The 20,083-nt window shown below is 35.1% G+C and overlaps 2 protein-coding genes across 5 annotated transcripts in view; one reads left to right on the top strand and one right to left on the bottom strand.

Annotated features, from left to right (window-relative positions):
* The window catches only part of Mgat4c (MGAT4 family member C), a 575,343-nt gene that overhangs the window by 364,766 nt on the left and 190,494 nt on the right, over window positions 1-20,083 (top strand). The window lies entirely within an intron of this gene.
* On the bottom strand, window positions 1,505-6,647 carry LOC125389777 (coiled-coil-helix-coiled-coil-helix domain-containing protein 2). Its single transcript, XM_048418444.3, is given in 3 exon segments — window positions 1,505-1,698; window positions 1,701-2,165; window positions 6,563-6,647. Coding segments are annotated over 3 exon segments (621 nt in total). The 3' UTR covers window positions 1,505-1,627.

Raw genomic sequence — 20,083 nt, 5'->3', positions numbered from 1 at the left:
AATAGAGATGTGGTTGTGTATCGTTTTAAAGCTCAGATGCGTATGCTCTTGGCCGAGAGCTGACAACAGCTGCATTTGTAACACAGAGTTTAGGAATGTATAACTAGTCTACAAACAACATAATATCCTTGATAAGAGTTGTTATTATTATCCCTGTTATTAAAATGTATTGATTACTCATATTAATAAAAGCATACTACTTAAAAGAAGGATCTTCCATTGTAAAGGCTTTTAAAACAATCTTCCATAGTTTACTTCATATACATATTTTTTTGCAGAAGATACATTTGGATTTTTACAAAAACTTCCTGATTTGATTAGTATTTCAGAGATGGAAGAATAATTTCACAATGAAGTCATGGGGTTTTTGTATATATAATATGTAAATAAACGTTTTGCCTAGCATACTTCCCTGCACCATAATATAACAATATCAATACATAATTTCATATTTTTCCATGACAGAGAGCTGTTTACTTTCTCTCTAACTGTAAGTCAATACAAGATCAGAAAAATCAGAGGAAGCAAGGATGTTTATATTATGAATGAGAGAATCGACTTACAGCAATATATAAAGTAAATGGAACAGTAGCCACGGATTTCTGCTTGAAAGAACTTTCCTGATCATAAAGTAGGACAAAGTTTGTGTCCCAAGTTAATTACCCTGGCTCCAATTCCTGGAGGATGATGTGTAAGACTTTGCTAGTTGTGAAACATTGGAAGAAGCACTGTGTGATTTTGCCAAAAAGGCTGCACAAGCTCATCACAAGATTATGTGAATATTTGTTTAGATGTAATAATCAGTCTTTGATATAAAGTGTCAGCGTGCTGGAACTTATACCATGTGTAATAAACTAGAATTCTGAGATGGCTTGAATGTTAATGACCCTCCATAGGTTTATAATGAGTGACATTATTCAAAAGATTAGGATGTCTGGCCTTGTTAAAGAAGTGTGTCACTGGGGGCTGAACTTTGAGGTTTCAGAAGTTCAAGCCACGCCCAGTGGCTCATTCTCTCTTCCTGTTGCCTACCAATTTGATGTAGAACTCTCAGCTACCTCTCCAGGACCATGTCTGCCTGTATGCCACATTGCTTCATGCCATGATGACAATGGAATAAACTTCTGAGCTGTAAGCCAGTCCCAATTAAATGTTTTCCTTTCTAAGAGTTGCCATGATTGCGGTATCTCTACGCAGTAAGAGAAAGCCCAAGACTAATGCCAAACAGTTTAATCAAACCTGAAGGTAAGGCAGACATAAAATCAAGAAAAGACTTTGTAGTAATATTATTTTAATCAAAGAGTAAAATTATTCTAGAACCATCCTTCAGAAAAAAACTGAAAATCAAAGCTGAGAAAATATAAAATATTTGATGTTAGATTTGTTATTGCTAGAACAAAACTAAGTATCTTAAAGGAACAACAAAATATGATTTTCTTTTTTTTTCCTCAGAATGAAACAGTTTATTTTCATTATCACACACACAAAAAAAAACCCAATACAGTTGGTTCAAGGAGGCCATTGCTTGCCCAGTCCCTAACACTATGAGCCTCAGGGAATAATATCTATACTGTTAGAACTTCTTCGTGGCTGCTCTGAACCAATGGAGCCGTTAGAAATAGGATGTTTACTCAGGGTCCACACGTGCACTATTATGTGGGGCCCACTTCAATTTCTTCAGTTTGAACTTCTTGATGAAATTAAACCATTTGCAATTCTTCACTGCCGCAGCACCTCATTGAAGCCCTCGCAGAGCTTGACGTCACTCTGGTTCTGGGCACACTCCAGGAACTGTTTGATCTCAAGAGAGCAAGGTCCAAAAGACTGCTGGTTCAGCACCTGGGCTCCCTGAGGCTTCTGGTAAGTGATGTCAGGCCTCGCAGGCTCAGCACTGCCACCTCCACTGAAGGCCCCAGTGACGGCATGACCCAGAGTGTGACCCACTGCAGAGCCCACAGCCACACCGGCTGCAGTGGTCGCCCTCTGTGCCATCAGGCCTGGCTGCCGGGGTGCAGCAGCAGGTGAGCCAACTGCAGATGGTGCAGTCGCTGTTGCTGGAGGATGAGCTGCAGGCGCTTGGGGAGCAGGCCTCATCTGAGGGGCCCGGCTGGCCGGAGGGGCCATCCGGGAAGAGTGGCTTCGACTTCCACGCGGCCTCTTAAGTCCTCACACACTCGGAGTCCAAAGACTACGAACTGCGAAATGCCGACGAGCGTCCAGCACCTTCTCTACCAAGGAGAGCGGAAACACAAAATATGATTTTCAATACTGTAATCCACAATGTGTATTGTAGTACTGCTATTTGCTAGGTTTGATGAAGCATAAAGGTAGTCTAGTTTTAGAAGCAAACAGATGGTGTGTATATCAAAATTAGGTTATAAATATGTCCTTTTGTTATTACAAATGATATGCATAAAATACAAATATGAATAGTAAGTTGATATACTAATAAAAATACTTATTAATAAAAATCTAAGTGTAAATTCCAGAAAAGAAATAATAATATTCAATATGAGAAAGTAGGTGGTAAGATATTATGAAATTGTTATAATAAAGAAAAAACAATAGAAATCAAAACAATGATACTTAGAGGAAAAGGTAAATAGCAAAACAACAAAAAAAGGATCTCGGTAATCTATGGAAAATACTTAGAGTTCTGACCAATGTTTTATTGTCATTCATGAAAGGAAGCAATGCAAAGGATGAGTCACACCATCTTAATAGAGTGGTGTTATACCTTTATCATAAATTGAAAACATGATATGACAGTGTAGAAATAAGTTTGTCATATCTGGTTTACTAAATGTGACGGCTTAGCACACACTGCAGTGCTGAGGAGAAGGTTGCTCACCTCTGTCCTGATGTGACTAACTGAGGAGCCCTGCTCCCTGACACTGCTCAGCACAGGGAAGACAATCAGACAACATGTTGCTGATCATCAGGTCAAAATTCAAATGCCAAAACATGGTTATTTTTGAATAATTACTCCTGCTCACACCATCATTTTCACACCATCAAAAGCCCAAACCTGATAAGGACAGTGGCAGGAAATCCAATCAATGTTGTCTGTATTTCCCAAATATCGTTTTGAACTGAAAAAGCAATAAGATCCTGCACACAGACGCCTCAATCCCCAAATAAGATGAATTCATAAAATTTTCTCAATAGCCAGAGATTACTCACATCCTGAAAACAAAGACTTTAGCTTCCTACTTATACACGGAAGCATGATAACTCTGGTCTCATATTTTCTCGTTGCTTGCTTTGTTTTGTTTTTTCTCTCAAAAGGTAGCAATCAATATTCAAACCTAAAAGTAAAAGTTGAAATATAATTTCATGTCCAAAAATAATTATCCTTCAAATAAAATTTGAAAGAAAAAATTAAATATATTTTTTGAAAAATGGCTCGAATATTCTAGCAGAAAACCCAGTGCAAATGTCAATTGAAAAATGTCATATATGGAGAAAGATGCTTTGAATCCCAACAATAGGAAGGCAGAGGAGAAGGGCAGGGTCAGAGACAGAAAAAGAGGGACAGAATCAGAGAGATCTCTGTGAAGTCAAGATCAGTCTGAACTATTATACAGGGAGTTCCAGATGAGGTGTTTCCATAGTTATACTCTGCCTCAAAAATAAAGTCTGGTAGCATAAACAGTAACAACACAGAAAATTTAATGTTAGAAAATGAAGACACTAAAATAGACAAAAATATGACACACATTAACAACTTTAAAATAAATTTTGCAGTCCTTCAAATGATTATCTATTTTATAAAATTTAAATGGGTTGATATAGGTGAAAAGGACAGTGGATAGATACAACCATATTCTTGTATTTGAATATACCCATATCTATCTGATCACACTTATGAAGAAGCCAACCAAACATACATGCATCTACAAACATACACACACTCACACACACAAACAAACACACACAAATATGCAAATGCACACACTCAGAGACACAACCCCTTACATTTGAAAGAATGGAGAGAAACTAAGTAAAATGGATGTATAGTTCTGTAAGTTCCTTATATATTGTATGATAAAGTGGCTTTTATGTAGATAGTTTTCACAGGAAAGGTCATGCTCTATAATTCATAAGGTAAAGTATTTTTTTTAAAAAAAAAACTTATTGGTGGAAAAGGAACATAAGTAGAGAAGAAGAAACATAGAAATGTACTCAAGAAAGAAAAATGGGAAAGAGGAAGTTAAAAATTCCAAAGGATTGCAGGACAAATAAAGAATCAGTAAGAGATGGACATGAATAAAATCATGTTAACAATTATGTTATTTAAGGTCAAACTCTAATAAGAAAACAAAGATTGCCATCATCATTTTTAAAAATTCTGAAATGGAAAACATGTTGCAAATATTAATAACTGTATTAATATCCACCATATATTATATTTGTAAGACACATACAAACACAGTAAAGGTGAAATCAATAAGGTAGTAAATGTCCATTTTATAAATATAATCTACAACCAAACTAGACTGGTTATGATAATAGCCAACAAATTTAACTTCTTGGTAGAAGAATTGACAATGAAATTTTTAAAAACTGCTTCATAATCATCTCTTCAAAGACTAAATATTTCCAAATATGTAGATTAGTTGCAGTGATTCCAAACAGATATTCATTCAGTAATGAAGAAAATAAAATAAAAAGAGATGGACAAATCTATAAATTTCAAAATCTCTTGAAACTTGAAAAAGAAATTGCTTCTGAATTTTTTAATATTGAAATATTTCTGAAATTATCCATATACATCAAGACTTTATTTTTCAAATGGCTCTTGAACAAAATGAAAAATTAAAAATTTGTTTTGAACATGGATTTATATTGGTCAAGTAATTACCATTTGAGAATATACCCAAATGCATCAGTTTGTATTTCTCCAGCTCTTTCTTTGGCTCTCTTATTTATTTATATATTTATTTATATTCCTATTTTGTTTAATTTTTATTTTACTATTATTCCTTAGAAACTTGTTTCTTTTCTCTTTTTAACAAAATAAAAATGCATAACCAAACCAATCTCATCAACGTTGTACAAGGCAAGCCAACAGAAGAGAGCCCACGAGAAGGCATAAGAACCAGAGACATAATTGTACACACAACTGTGGATCCTATAAAACCACTAAATTGATAGCGATAATATAAACAAACGCCGGCTACTGACCCAGGCAGGATCTGTGCTTGCTGCTACTGCTTCTGTGAGTTCATATGAGCTTCTCTGAATTGATTTAGCAGGCCTTAATTTCATCTCCTGGTGTTGCCCATCCTCTCAGGCTTTTACACTCTGACTCCTCTTCCACTGAGTTCCCTTGAGCTCTGAGGGGAGGAACTTGATGGAAATATCCTATTTCAATCTGAGCGTTCCAAGTTGTCTTTCCTTCTGCATAATGTTAAGACATGGGTTTCTGTATTTAATTCTCTTTGCTGCAAACTTGTCTGATGGTGGAAGAATGCTGATGTGATCTATGAGATTAGCCGAATATCATTATGATCCAGTTCATCACAACCTTTTTAAATGAGACAGAAAGAGTGTATATGTGGATGGTGGTGAAGTAGGAAGAAACTGGGATGGGTTTAGGAAGGGGAAACCATAATCAGAATATATTATATTGAAAAATATTTTACTAAAATAAAATAAATTATAATCATATTTAAATTTAATGTCTTCCTTCCCGTGAAATGGAGATCCTTCAGGTCACATTTTTTTCAATAATCTTAGCTGAATACTTATTTAATAAGTATTGCACAACTGAAATGTTTCCTAGTGCATAAATAACAAATTATCAGAAATCTTCTAGATTGAAAAGATATAAAGATACTTACAGTTATAAGATAGGAATTGTTATAACTTGGGTGCTGGATGTCTCACAAATATCCATGTAATTAATGGAGTGGTTTCCAGGCCAGGGTAGCAAAACTATGAGATGGTGTAGCGCTTCCTTATAAAATGTCAGCTTAGGAGTGTGTGACAATCACAGAGTCCAGTCTCCCCTCCTCTTCTACTTCCTGGCAACACGGTGACCAGTATTGTCTTGTGAAAATTTTCTATCATAATCTGTTGCTTTGTAATATACCTCTGCAGATGACTTCTTCCCACAAACATTTATTCAAATGTTGCTAGAGTAAATTGTTCCGAGTGTTTCTATGTATTTAATTCTTACAAATTGCCATGAAAGTTATACTTATATTTATTTATTTGTTTGTATTTATTTTAAAGAAGTCTTTTCTCACTTTATAATCCCTTTTTCTACTCTGGGGTTGATGAGCATCTAGCTTGTTTCCAGGTTCTGAGTATTACAAATAATACTGCTATAAACACAGTTGAGCAAACGTCCTTATGGTATGAGTGTGCATCCTTTGGGTGTTGCCCAGGAGTGGTGTTGCTGGGTCTTTGTAGGCAGAGTCTGCTTGCTTTTTCCCAACTTCCCAGACCCAAAATAATCACACAGAAAATGTATTAATTAAAACACTGCTTGGCCAATCACGTAGGCATATTGTTAGCTAGCTCTTATATCTGAAATTAACCCATCCCTCTTGACCTGTGCAACACCATGAGGTCATGGACAAGTTTCCAACAGATTCCCTTGAACTCCCGCAGGTGTCTTTCTCCTTCTGCAGCTGCATGCCGGCTCTCTGTGTCTGCCTTCTTTTCTCCTATATCTGCTTGGAATCCCCACCTTACTCTATTCTGCCCTGTCATAGTCCAAAGCAGCTTTATTCATTAACCAACAAAAACAAAACATTTACATAAAAACGTCCCACACCAGATCTTGAGGTAAATTGACTTCCAATTTTCTGAGAAACTGAAATACTGATTTCCAAAGCAGCTGTACAAGTTTGTACTCCCATATTCTCATCATGTAAATTAAGACTTTAAATAATTTGACCTAGGCCACATAGTTGTTAAATACAATGTTAGTATTTGAAGCCAGAAATCTCGCTGAAGAGAGTGTCCCTTTTCTACCATTTACACCATTTCTGTGAGCCAAATTTAAGAAGTTTCACTTGAAAATAAAGATGTCTTAGCTATGAGATTTTTAGCTATTCTGTTATTGAGAAAACTTTATATCACACCTTTGTAAAACATCATGACTAAAAGAGATAATGAAGTCAATAATTTTAAGGACACCAACAACTATGCAATTTCACAAAGTTGTAAGATGAAAGAAAGCATTGTCTATATGACTGACAGGATTTAAATCAAGTCTGGCTGGCCATCCACCATCCCTGATGAGATCACCTGATGCTTCAGTATCAGGCCCACCATCATAAACAGACAATGTCATCATGGCTTTCAACACATGCCAAAGCCACCATAAAGAGTGTTACAGCTGTGTGTCCCTTATATTTTGAAGAAAAGATTTATATTAGAATTATTAAAAATAACAGGGATTGTTGGAAGAGAAATGAGTATGCCAATCCATTTGGTTTCTCCTACATGAAAAGACTCTGAGCAATTCTCAGATCAGAACAATGTATTTTCAGGACATAGAAATGGCTAAATTTTTACTTTAAAAATATATTTACCTTTACTCTGTGTCTAATAATATTTTTTTTTCCTTTGTAGACCCTCCAAACTGGTATATTTTTTCATATGTCTTTATTGATTTATATTTTATTTTAAAGTTCATATATGTACCCTCCTTTAATTTATAGAAATCTAATGTGTACACAAAATGTATTTAAGGATCAGCAGTGAATTAAAGAGAACTCCCAGTTATTTATTAAAAAACAAAAGTTAATAGAAAATTCAAAATTGTATTATTTTCTAAAAACATGTATCTGTGTATATATAAGTGATATTTGTATTTATATGCCAAATTTTAGTGTTATTTCATAAACTCAATGGAATATTTCATTATGATATAAATGAAAATTTCACCTATGTATCACAAGGTAAAAGTCTATATTTATTTTAAAGGCAAAGCCATCAAATAGACTATTCACAAGCCACATAAGTATATCTAAAAATAACCTTTATAATAATCCTATATGAAAATCAGTGTATAAAAATTGAAATATTTAAATAAACAAAATATTTTTCCAAAACAAAATAAGAAATAATTTCCCCATAATTCTGATAGCAGATACATTTTACTTTCCCAATTGATTATTGTGAAAATTGTGTGAAAAATTAGGTTTTTAGGTAGACTATCTTGGCCAAGCTAAAGATTTCAAGTAAAAGCATAGTATGTGTAACATGTACACTATTCATTACATCAAACTATAAATTCTTTGAGTGTTTCACTATGAGAGGCAAAGAATGGATCTTTTATACATCATAGTGTAAAAATCCAATGCATTTAATTAATAAAGGAAAAAGATGGAGAAAAAGATGGTCAGTCAGAAATGGAAATTGGCAACTTGGTGTAGAGGATGCTAGAAGTCAGTACGAGCCTATGCAAGCAGAACTGAAACATATGCAAAGGCCCAGGGGTTTTAAAATGCAGCATGATTGTAAGACAAAAGGAAGAATTTCAAAGGCTGGGAGGTATGAAAACAAGCAGTAATAGGAAAAGAACAGTGCATTAAGACATTTAAGGTGAAAAGCACTATCAGAGTATGTTATCAAACACTATAGCAGACAGATTTAAAAAAATAAGGCACTAATATGTCATTTGTGATGGAGAAGAGAGGAAAAGTTGGATGTGGAGGCTAATTCAAGGTTGAACTAGGGAGATTGGGGTCAGAAGACACAAATAAATCCAAGGCATATTAGGACAATTGCTTTCTCTCCTTCAATAATACATATTCTTAAAAGATTTTACACAAAGCCTTGAGGAAGTGGGGGTAGTGTGATAAGGAATTGCTTCATTTATATGACAAATTCTGTTCACCGAGATTCTAATGTGCTTCCACGCAGAAGAAAACCCTAAAGTACAACACACTTCTGGCATGCTCTCAATTAATCATGAACTCTATTACATTTAATCAATCCAAGATGATTCACAAGGTACTCGAGTGTCTTGATATGCCTCTTGGTCCTGGTTGTGCATATTGAAAATCAATAGAGTACCATAGATACACAGGCTGCAAAATATTGTTCTGAATCAGTCATGGTGTTAAAATACATCTTAAAAGTTGCTTTTCTCAGGAAATTGTTTCTAATAGCTTGCTGAAATTTTATTAACTCAAGCAGGAAAGAGAAATATTTGACAGTTCAGCCTTATCGGAAAACTTATGCTTGTTTTAACTCACTGATAATAAAATTGGTTCATATTTTGTTTAATGGCACAATTTTCTCCTTGACTGAGAGTCCCTTGAAATCAAAGTGTGAGTCTGCTTTATGCCTACATTAACAATGTCTGGTTATATAAAGTCGTTAAGATTTGTCAGTTAAAAGAAAGGAAATTGATAGCATTTATTTACATGATAAGTTGCAAATATTTATCAATTCTTCAAATGATTTTAGCCATTTTAATGATATAATATTCTTCACAAGAAAGAACTAGACAGTTTTTCACTACTTATCTCAAACTCTGTGTGTGTGTGTGTGTGTGTGTGTATGTGTGTGTTTGTATGCATGTATACATATATAAAATCACCATCCATCCTTGTTCTGATTAAGACTAAAGAGTGGTTATAAGTACTGTTGAATAAGCAAGTATTTCGATATGGTGAAAAAAAAATATAGTCCACAACTTTTGTTTATTTCAAAGGTTGTTAAGGAATTTGGGTGAAAATTCAGTTCCTCTCTAAGAAATGGGCAAGTGCGAACAATTATCTTGATAACTTATATAGTTTAATTTTCTTTTTAATAATTCTAAAAACCTATTGAGAACTAATTCTAATTATGAATCCATCTTAGCCTTAGCTAGGAGTACTGTTTCTCAAAGGTGATCACCGTGCTCCTTTTTTGCCATTCAGCAATGTAAGACCACTTATCAGTTCCACCAACCCCTGGCTTACATGGCTACGTGTGTTCTAATGCAACCATGTTATTAGAGGGCATGCTGATTAATCTTGATTGGCAACTTGATTGGATTGTAAAGTTCAGCCAAGCATCCCTTTACTTGTGTCAGTGAAGTTGTTTCCAGGGAAACGTAAAGGGGAAAAGATCCACCCTGAATACAGGCAACACCACACTGCACACTGGGTTAAAGGAAGAAGAAGCTCACTGCCCATGCTCTCACTGCCTTACAGTAGGGGAGATTCCCTGCTATACCACACCCTCCCTTCCATGATTACATGAACCCATAAGACTGAGACACTCTCTACACTTATATTACATCCCATATATTACATTACACCCTATACATTTATGTTATCATATACATGTATGTAACATGAGTGGGGCCTGTTTGTTTGTGTTTCTGTCCTGCCCAGTTCCCCCAGCTATTTAGTCCCAGAGAAAAATCAACCACACAGAGGACGCTATAAGTTATAATGCTGATTGGCCCATTAGGTCAGGCTACTTATTAACTAACTCTTACATCTTGATTAACCCATTTATCTGAACTATTTTTAGCCATGTGGCTCAGTACCTTTTTCAATGGGGCAGCTCACATCCTGTGGCTTCGGTGATCTGGGCAGAAGTGGGAAGAATCAGCTTCCTCCTTCCCAGAATTCTCCTGCTCTCCTTGCACCATTTCCACTTCCTGTCTGGGTTTCCCACTAACAACTCCTGTAACATGAGGGAGCCGACTTGTCGGGGTTTCCGTCCTGCCCAGTACCCCCCAGCCGGCAAACCCCAAAGAAAATCACATACGGGACTCCATAAGATTGTAAACTGACTGGCCCATTAGGTCAGGCTTCTTGTTAACCCATTATTCTCATCTATGTTAGCAATAATGGCTCCGTACCTTTCTCAGCTGGGCAAGTTACATGCTGCCTCTTCAGTGGTCTGTGCAGGAGTGGTGAGGGAGCTCTGCTTTCAGAATACTCCCAGTCTCTTTGCTCCACCCCTACTTCCTGTCTGGCTTTCCCGCCTATACTGCCTGCCTGGCCAATCAGCGTTTTATTAAAATGATTGACAGAATACAGACAATTCTCCCGCATCAACCTCCTGCCTGGCCAATCAGCGTTTATTTAAAACATGATTGACAGAATACAGACAATTCTTCCACACCACATGTATATGTAATATTAGGTACATAAATAATATGTGATGGAGAGGAGGTTTGAAAATCAGATTTTAAAAGTGGAAGACTTTCTATGTGTCACTGTTGGGGAAGAACAATTAATTGAAAATACAAAGAATGTAGGTGGCCTGAAGCAGCCTGTACAAAGGCTTAATTCTAAGACTATTCCTCTCCCTATAAAATAGAGACTTAAGGGCCACATGCCTGATTCAGAAACGGAAAATACTGTAATTGTTTGAATCTGAAATGTTCCTCACGGCCTCTTAATCTGAGCCTTGCTCCATCCAGTAAGTGGATTGAAGAATGTCGGGGCTTGAGGAAGAGCGACCTTATGGGTGAATACAGACAACCACTTTCTTTGTTTTCTCTGCATCTGTCTGCCACAGTGAAGGCACAGCCGTGGTACATTCACATTACCATAGAATGAGTGATTCCCTTACCATGCCTTTCCCGCTGTGGAAGATTTAATCTTACGAACCCACGAGTCTAAGTAAACTTCCCATTCTTTAAGCTGATTCTGTAAGACACTTTGTCTCTGTGATAACTAAGTGTGTACTGATAAAGTGGTTACATTGCTGTGATTAATTTGACCACATTGTTCTTGATCCTATGGAAGTGTCTTAAAGGAAGACTGTGAATGAGTTGGGAGATGCATGATAGAAAATCTCTAAAATGTCATAGGCAGCATTTAAAAGTCTTTCTATGTAGATATTTGAAGGCTAGTGGGCTGAGAGAAATGGGATCTGTGAATCTTGTTCATGTGGGGTTAGAGACAGAAACTGAATGATGGGAATTGAGCTAAAAGTTATTCATGTGACAAACTTACAAAGTTTCTACGTATTTCAAAAGCATCTTAAAAATAAGTGTGCACTAAGTTTAAAAATAATGGCAAACATAACATTTAGGATGATGTCGTATTGTTACTTCTGGTTATTGCTCACTGAGATGTGAAAGTAAGTTCTGAGAAAAAAGAAAGAAAGAAAAATGTGTAAATTAAAAATGTAAAACAGAAAAGTTTAGCTTGATAAGGAAAGAAGTTTAAATGCTTAAAATTATAGACAAGTTGAGTGAAAACACAGCCAGTGTAATTGTTAAAATGCCAAACACTATCGAGAAGTTGTCCAGGTTCAACCAAGGACATGAGGAATGGATCCTTCAAGGCATTACCCTACCCATTATAGGCTCCAGCTTGTAAAAATGTAAACATCTTTGCAAAACATTTATTTTAAAGAAGAGTACCAAAAATGAAAGAGATACTGGATTTTTTTGCCCCAAAATGAGTTTCTAGGAATGTTTATGTTTATGCCAGTTCAATCGCTTAGATCCTCTGAGTGCTGTGCCATAGTCCAAAAAGGTCCAGCTACATTACAACCAGGTTAATAGAACTTGGCATCATTTGTACAGTGTTGTTTTACAGAAATAGAGTCTATAAGAATCACAGGGTCCAGACACTACTAAGAAGACTCCACAAAAAGAAGAAGAAGAAGAAGAAGAAGAAGAAGAAGAAGAAGAAGAAGAAGAAGAAGAAGAAGAAGAAGAAGAAGAAGAAGAGAGAAGCAAAAATTGCAAAATGACTACAACAAAACCTAGCATTACAGTGAGACAGGTCAGTGTAAATTATGGGTAGATTCTCTGTAGAGAAATACCTGACACATGGAAGTTTGACGGTTATTATTGGGAGTATCTATGAGGTTCAATCCAGAAAGGTCTAATGGGAGAGAAAGAACCACCCTAATTGTGACAGCGCCATCGATGGGGTGAAGTCTTGAGTAGAATAAAGATTATAAAACAATGTGAGCACCAGGATTCGCCTCTTTTTGTTCCCTGCCTGGGAACAGCAGTTCAGGTTATTAGCTATGCTGCCATGGACTTGCAGCCATGATGGGCTGTGTCTCCTCAAACTGAGATAAACACTTCTTCTCTCAGGTAGCTTTGGTAGGAAACTTGTCACGATAGTCAACAAGAGTCACTGATACCAGGGTGAACACTTTGGTGCAATGGAGTTCCCAGGATACTGGATATACCAAGAATGTTGGTTGCCTGCTGTACTGAATGGAACTACCCCGAAAGAGAGGACATGTGAGCTGTGAATGGTCTTACATGCAGCTGAAGCAACTGATTCCATGAGTACAGATAATGGCTGCCACCATGTGTCTAAATGTCATACTTGGGGCCACAAGATTGATGCTTGCTCTGACTGGTTTTGCTTTGATTCATACTTTCCTTTTATCCTCTTTGTCTTAACCTAAGAATGAGACTATTGCTATAATTATATGTGAACATATGTGTGCATGTGTGTATATTTGCATATATTTACATACACACATAAGTGATATATATATACATATATATATATATATTTACTTATGTTTTCACATCTTGCATTTATATTGAGTCTTAGTAAGAGACATTTGTAGTTTTGGGGGTTTGGTTTTGTTTTGATTTTGTTTGTTTGCTTTTTACTTTTGAATAATGCTAGGACTGTAAACTGTAAAATGATGACAACATTTGAAATTGGACTACCTATGTTTCGTGTTATACAGTAACTGTGAGCTCTTGTGGCCATGGGCCGAAATGTTATCTTTGAAACCGTCTTCTTACACTTCTGCTTTAAGTGGTTATTTCTCATTTTGTAACTATTTGTAGTGTGTGTGTGTGCATGTGCGTTTTTGTGTATGTGTATGTGTGCACATGTGTGCTGTATTTGTGAGCTTGGGTGAATATATATGGGTATATGTTACTCTGCTGACTCCAGAGTAGCCAGGATGTAAAAGAAGACAAAAAAAAGAGGAACGGACTTCAATAATATCTTCAAGGGCACACACTCCCAGCCTAACTTCCCCTCACAGGCCCCAATAAAGATTCCTCCACCTCCCAGGAGCACTGTAAGAGATTCAATAATCTGTTAGTGCATGCCCTCTAGGCATCATCCATCCAAAACATACCTGCCACATGTAAGCACCCGATGAGATATCTATATTTTACACAGTGTTTACCCTGGATATTACAGCCAAAGCTGTTGGAAAATAGTTGTCCACTTTAGCGTCTTAATTTATCTTGATTTCAGATTGGTTGTGAGGAAGGAATACTGCCCTTGTGACTTTAAGAATGTTTAATTCTCTGTTAGGCACAGTGCATCACACTTCCAAAGGAGATCGTGTCTAGAAGAAAAATACAATATCGAGTTGCTTTATGCATGCTAGTGTTGTCAACTAGTAATTTTTTATTTGTTCAGTTTGACTTAAAAAGACCTCAGTACATTTTCCATATACACAACAACATTAATATTGTCCTAAAGAGATGACAAACTATATGCTTATTGTCTTACACATAGGTCACTAACAGCACTTTCTATTTCTTCAAGAAATTGTAAAGATCTTGTAATTATCAGAGTGATCACTTGTCTTTCATGAGTCCAGGGATTAATATGGATCATGAGATCTTAGACAATAGTCAGCCAAGATCGTATCTAGAGATATGGGTTCAAGTTCCTCCCTGCAAAGACACAGAAGGATGCTTGTTACTTGGCTACCAAAGACCAACCAAACATATTGCAATTTGGATCTTGAATTCACAGCTTTACATTGTTGCTGATTAATGGTAGGTGAAGTGGTAGATGGTGCATGGTGCACTATTAACTAATAGCAAAGTACCATTAAGCACACCAATACAATGAAGGGGTTGTTTAATATAGATGTGCAAAGCAGTTTAAAAAATCTATTCTAAACTCAGTCTCCTGAAGACACTAAAGAATAAGAAAAAGGCTGGTGTGATGTGAGACATAAATGATCAGCTGAAAAAAAAAAAAACGGCTGTGATAGATTATAACGACATAAAAAGTGCAGCTATAATCCACAGATGTATACGCATATGGTACACACACACACATCAGTGACTTCTTGGTTAGAGAGAATTAATCTATGTTAAAGGCATAGAACTGCACTGGACACCCAACATAATATATATAATAAAAGCTGTTTGAAAAATCTTACCCTGTCTTGTAAAGATGTTGAAAAATAGGACAAATGAATTTGGTGATGTAAAATGTTTAGAATAGTTAGAATAGTTCCTAGTTCAAATAGTCACCCAGACTGAGTTAGTGGTAGTAAATGGGGTGATGGCAGTGTTCATTTATTACTAAAGTAATTCTAAGCTTACTCTCAATAACTGGACTGTTCTGAATATTTTAAATAATCCTCTATCTCAAAACACAGGTATTGATTTATAAACAAACATTTAAGTTACTCTTTCTCAGTATCTTTCACATAGAAATATCTACGTGTCTGACATTAAGTTTTAAGCACGGTAGATTTTACATGAATAGACTATTTCTCTGGTAGAATATAAACTAATTTCAACAGGTTGATTTTCACTAAGACATAATTTTTGAATTTTCCTGATATTAATGTCACTGTACTTCATCAAGATAGAAAAAGAAAGCGACTATTTGATCAACTTTGAATAGCATGACACAATTAAAAAAAAGGTCCTATAGAGGTGAAAAATGACATTTGTAAAAGTTTTTACAAAAATAGACATTATAAATCAAATAAAATTTCCTTAATGAAGGAGGGATAAATAAACACAGGAGGCATGGCTGTTCAGAGGACAGAATAAGCACAAGTGTATCCATCTATCAGGTTTTAGTTCTCATTGGCATCTAATATCATCAACATATACACAAAATAGAAAAAGTTGCCCCCAAAATGACTGGTCTAAATCATTGAAATAGCATTGGGTTCTTGTCTTCATTATGAGGATCCATATTTTGTTACCTTTTCTCACCCCTTTCAAATTATTTCTTCCTTCCCAAAGGTGACAATTACTGACACATAAACACAAATGAGAATATTTTTATTTTACATTTCCTGAAAAGAAAGAAATGTGATGTGGCCCAATAATTCCAAGGGTTTTCAAAAAATTATCTGCACCATAGCAAAGATAATGATAACATAGTGAAGCAGAAACAGAAGAAATTTCGGGTAGACATAAAAAAAAGTGACGTGAAGATGATTACATATTAAAGGAAGATTCAGGTGCCAGCAGTAAATAGATACTCTTAATGAAAATAAATTGTATCTGGAACTGATTTGATGGAGAGTGTGGTTGTCATCGCTCTCTAGCTCAGTGAGTTAAAACTGCTGCAGTCAATTTTTTAGTGCTAACTTTGTATTTTAAAGCAATACATTTTTTTGAAACAAAACAATAACTTATAAAGAGGGTGGCTTCAGAATTATCATGAAATATTTGGACATTGGCTTAGTTAGCTTTCAGATTGCAACGGCGTGTTTTAAGGTGATTTAGATAATTGCTATTTTCTACAGATTTTATTATTCTGAAATAAAGATCACATAATCAGTGACAAATCAGTGATACTTAAAAGTTATTCACATGCTTTACATATTATGAGTAGCTAAAACAGGATCACATTCAATTCCTAAGTGGCCAAATAACCAGAGCTGCCATCTTGTGGATAGCAAGGTAATGGGCAAGTCTCTGCCTCAGGATGATACAGAATGCTGCAGTTTCGTATTTCCAGCTGTTCGAAGTAGAACTGGTTAGAACCATTTAAAGGTTGTTTGAATTTCTATGTTGTGTCTGTAAATTACCACCTGAAGATTATGCTCAACTCTTACAAAGTTAGCATTAACCTAAACCTTATTAATATGTAAGAAGAGAGACAGTGTAGGATGGTTTCTCTAGTCTAATTAGCCTCTAGTGCTGATTTGTTTTGATAATATAAATAATTAGTTTAACCACCAAATTGATGTAACAGAAATAATTGTCAGGCAATTAAATACTGCAGTGATTTCAGCTCTCGGGAAATGTATAGCAGGTAGGTATGGTAATAAAACTCAGTGAGATGTGCTTGCTTGAACTACAAAATAGCATCAGTCTTTTTTAAAAAATAATTTAGAGCCTTCATGTTCACTAAATCATAACATATACACATTATAAATTTACTAAAAGTAAAGATGACATTAATTCCTATAATGGTTTTCTTTCTTTATATGCTATTAAATTTCAAATATTTTATGCTCTTTGGAGTTCAGCAATGCTAGCTGGCCTCCATAGCTGGAATAAATAATAAATAGTCATACAATGTCAAGAAGTATATTTTAAAGTGCAGAGTTTATTTTCCTTTGATGAAAACTTAATATTTTTCAAAGTATTGAGAGTAAAATGTTTTTACTACAGTCTGTATTAATATTAAAGTTGTTATTCAAAAAATAGCATGTGATTTGTATCTTCATTGCAAAGAACACACTTATATTACTCCAGATTGCTTAACTGATTTCCACCAACGATTAATTATATCCATGGCTTACCTCAAACCCTTTCTGAGTATAACTATGTAATTACTCAAAAATAAAACATGTTATTTAAGGGTTGGAAGTATGACTTAGCAAATCAACAGATAGATTGCTCTGGCAGAGGACCCAACCTGATCCCCATCACTCAAGTTAGTCAGCTTACAACTGCCTGTAATTGCAGATCCACTGATAACCATTGCCGTTGTCCTCTTCTGGCATCTGTGAGCCCCAGCATATACATTCTCTGACTCCCACACAAACACACAGACATTCAAACACACACACATGCACATGCACACGAGCAATATGTTACTCTCTAATAATGAGCTAGAATAAAATTATGGGTTAAATGCTCATCGATTATAGCCTAACATTAATATTAAGTATTTCTCCCCAACTTGCTCTTCCCATTACTTCTCTCATTAGTTAAAAAACATTCTGCTAATTTTAATTATTCATACAAAACTTAAAATTGAGATACAAAATTATTTTTTCACTTAAATAGGTGGTATTGCAAATTTAAATTATTGACTCATTAAGATATTAAACTTTTGAATACATATGCACTAAAATCTATACCTTAAGATTATAAATTTTATGACACAAAACCTGTGCCTGTACATAGATAATCAACTCTAAATAACTCTTGTATAGAAAGCAGATAACTGGCAAAAATGTCAATGGAACACTCATCATATCATATCCTATGTCATATCATATTCATTAGTCTATGGTAAGCTGCACTGTAACACTAGAAAAAATGAAAAACAATGGAAAAATTATCATTTTGCACAGTTAATTATTGTAATATGCATTTATCATAAAAACTAACTGAATGGCATACACACACACACACACGCACACACACACACACACACACACACAGACATATATATATATAGAACAGAATGTTTTATAAGTGAAGCTGGATATAGCCTAATTTCTTCTAGTTATCTATCTCTGGCATTAAATATTTATATCATTAATATTTTATATAAAACATGAAGTATAGGAGCATATTTTACTTTATAAATTATTTTCTCCATGACATATTCTCTTAGCAAATGTAATATTGTAGACGTATCATTTGTCTACCAGAAATATAGTTGACATTCCCATTGTCCAAATTCATCTTTCTGGTTTGTAATTCAATTTTAGTTCACTTTACCAGGCATTCAGATTTTCATCCAAAACCTTGTGATTTTAGGCAGAAGTAAATGAACAGTGTCTTCCTCATTTCTTCAAATATTTCTTGACAAATAGATTTTATTTTTTAAATTTAAGTTCTCCTTAGACTTGACTAATATGATTAAACCCACAACTATTCTGGAAAGGCAACAACTTTGAAGAAAAAAAGATCTAATATGTGAGTTACTATTATAAATCAAGTTAATTTGACACAGTATGTCTAAGTTGAAATTTAAAGAGTTTAACATCTTTCTTCTTTCATTATTTTGAGAGCACTAAGTTCACTTTCCATTTTAACCCTCATAAACATCACTAAACTGAATCGTTGATCTTTTGTAGGCAATATTAGTGATTTTTTACAATATAATACACTTTGGTTTGTACAACAAGTCTACACATTGCCTTATATCATTTTTGCTATGGTTGATAGTCTCACACTAGTTCTTTATAATAGATGCAAATGAGATCAAATTTTTACAGATTGCAAATTATAGCCTTGGATCTTGAAGTTCATTCAGAACGCAGCTCTTGAATCACATACAATCCTGAAACATGGAGTGAGTTAATCCAACAGTCAAAATTGACGGAACGTAGTAGGAGCTGAGGGCAGTTCTTCCTAGTTGCTGTAAACTTTTGGAACCTTTATGGAAGTGATCCAGTAAAATAATTTATTCATTTTGAAAATGGACAGTAATTAGAAGGAATATATCCTGGTGCCCATTATTCAGAAAGGAACGAAGCAACAGGCATGCACACCACAAGTCAAAGGTAGCATCCTTTTCCTGAAGGGGGATGTGAACGAAGTGAGCCTCCTGGTGTCTGTCCCTGGTGCTGATGATGACTGTATTTCGCACTGCACAGTTTTTAAAAGGTTAGCCTTGGGATACATCAGTAATGGATTTAGGAGGTGCTCGGTCAATTCTTGCATTTCACAGTGATGCCACTGACAGCTCCTTTTGGTGAGGAAACCTGGAGTATATTTCAAGGTGATTGTAGTTCTGTCCCTCTGGCAGCAAGCTACAATAACCAGCTTATGCCTTTATCCTCCTCTCCCCATGAGAACTAGCCTGGGGAGAAATATGGGGCTTTTGTCAAGAGAGTAAAGCATGGATAATCATTCTCCATTTGTGTTGAAAAAAATTAGAATACATCATTTTAAAGTAGCTCTCAATTACTTAAGTTGAATTGTCTTCAAATCCAGTGACTTGTAAATTACTCATTTTAAAAATCAATATTAATAGCATTCTGTATTGTTATACTTTTCAATATTTCATACTTTAAGCTTTGCTGCACAAACTTTGAAGATCTTGTTTAACATTCAGATAGGAAAATAAATGATCATTTTTTTATATTTATATTAGAAAGTTAAAAATACAGACATATTTCTGGCAAGATTGGCTTCACAGTCATCTACGTTATACTTTTTCTTAACTTTCATAAATGTAGTTGTGTAGTCCAATGAAATCAATCTAAAGAC

This window comes from Myodes glareolus, chromosome 26 (assembly GCF_982192425.1).
Source record: "Myodes glareolus chromosome 26, mMyoGla1.1, whole genome shotgun sequence".
NCBI lineage: Eukaryota > Metazoa > Chordata > Mammalia > Rodentia > Cricetidae > Myodes > Myodes glareolus.
The sequence above is the reverse complement of the archived record's forward strand: the minus strand, read 5'-3'. Positions and strand labels throughout refer to the sequence as shown.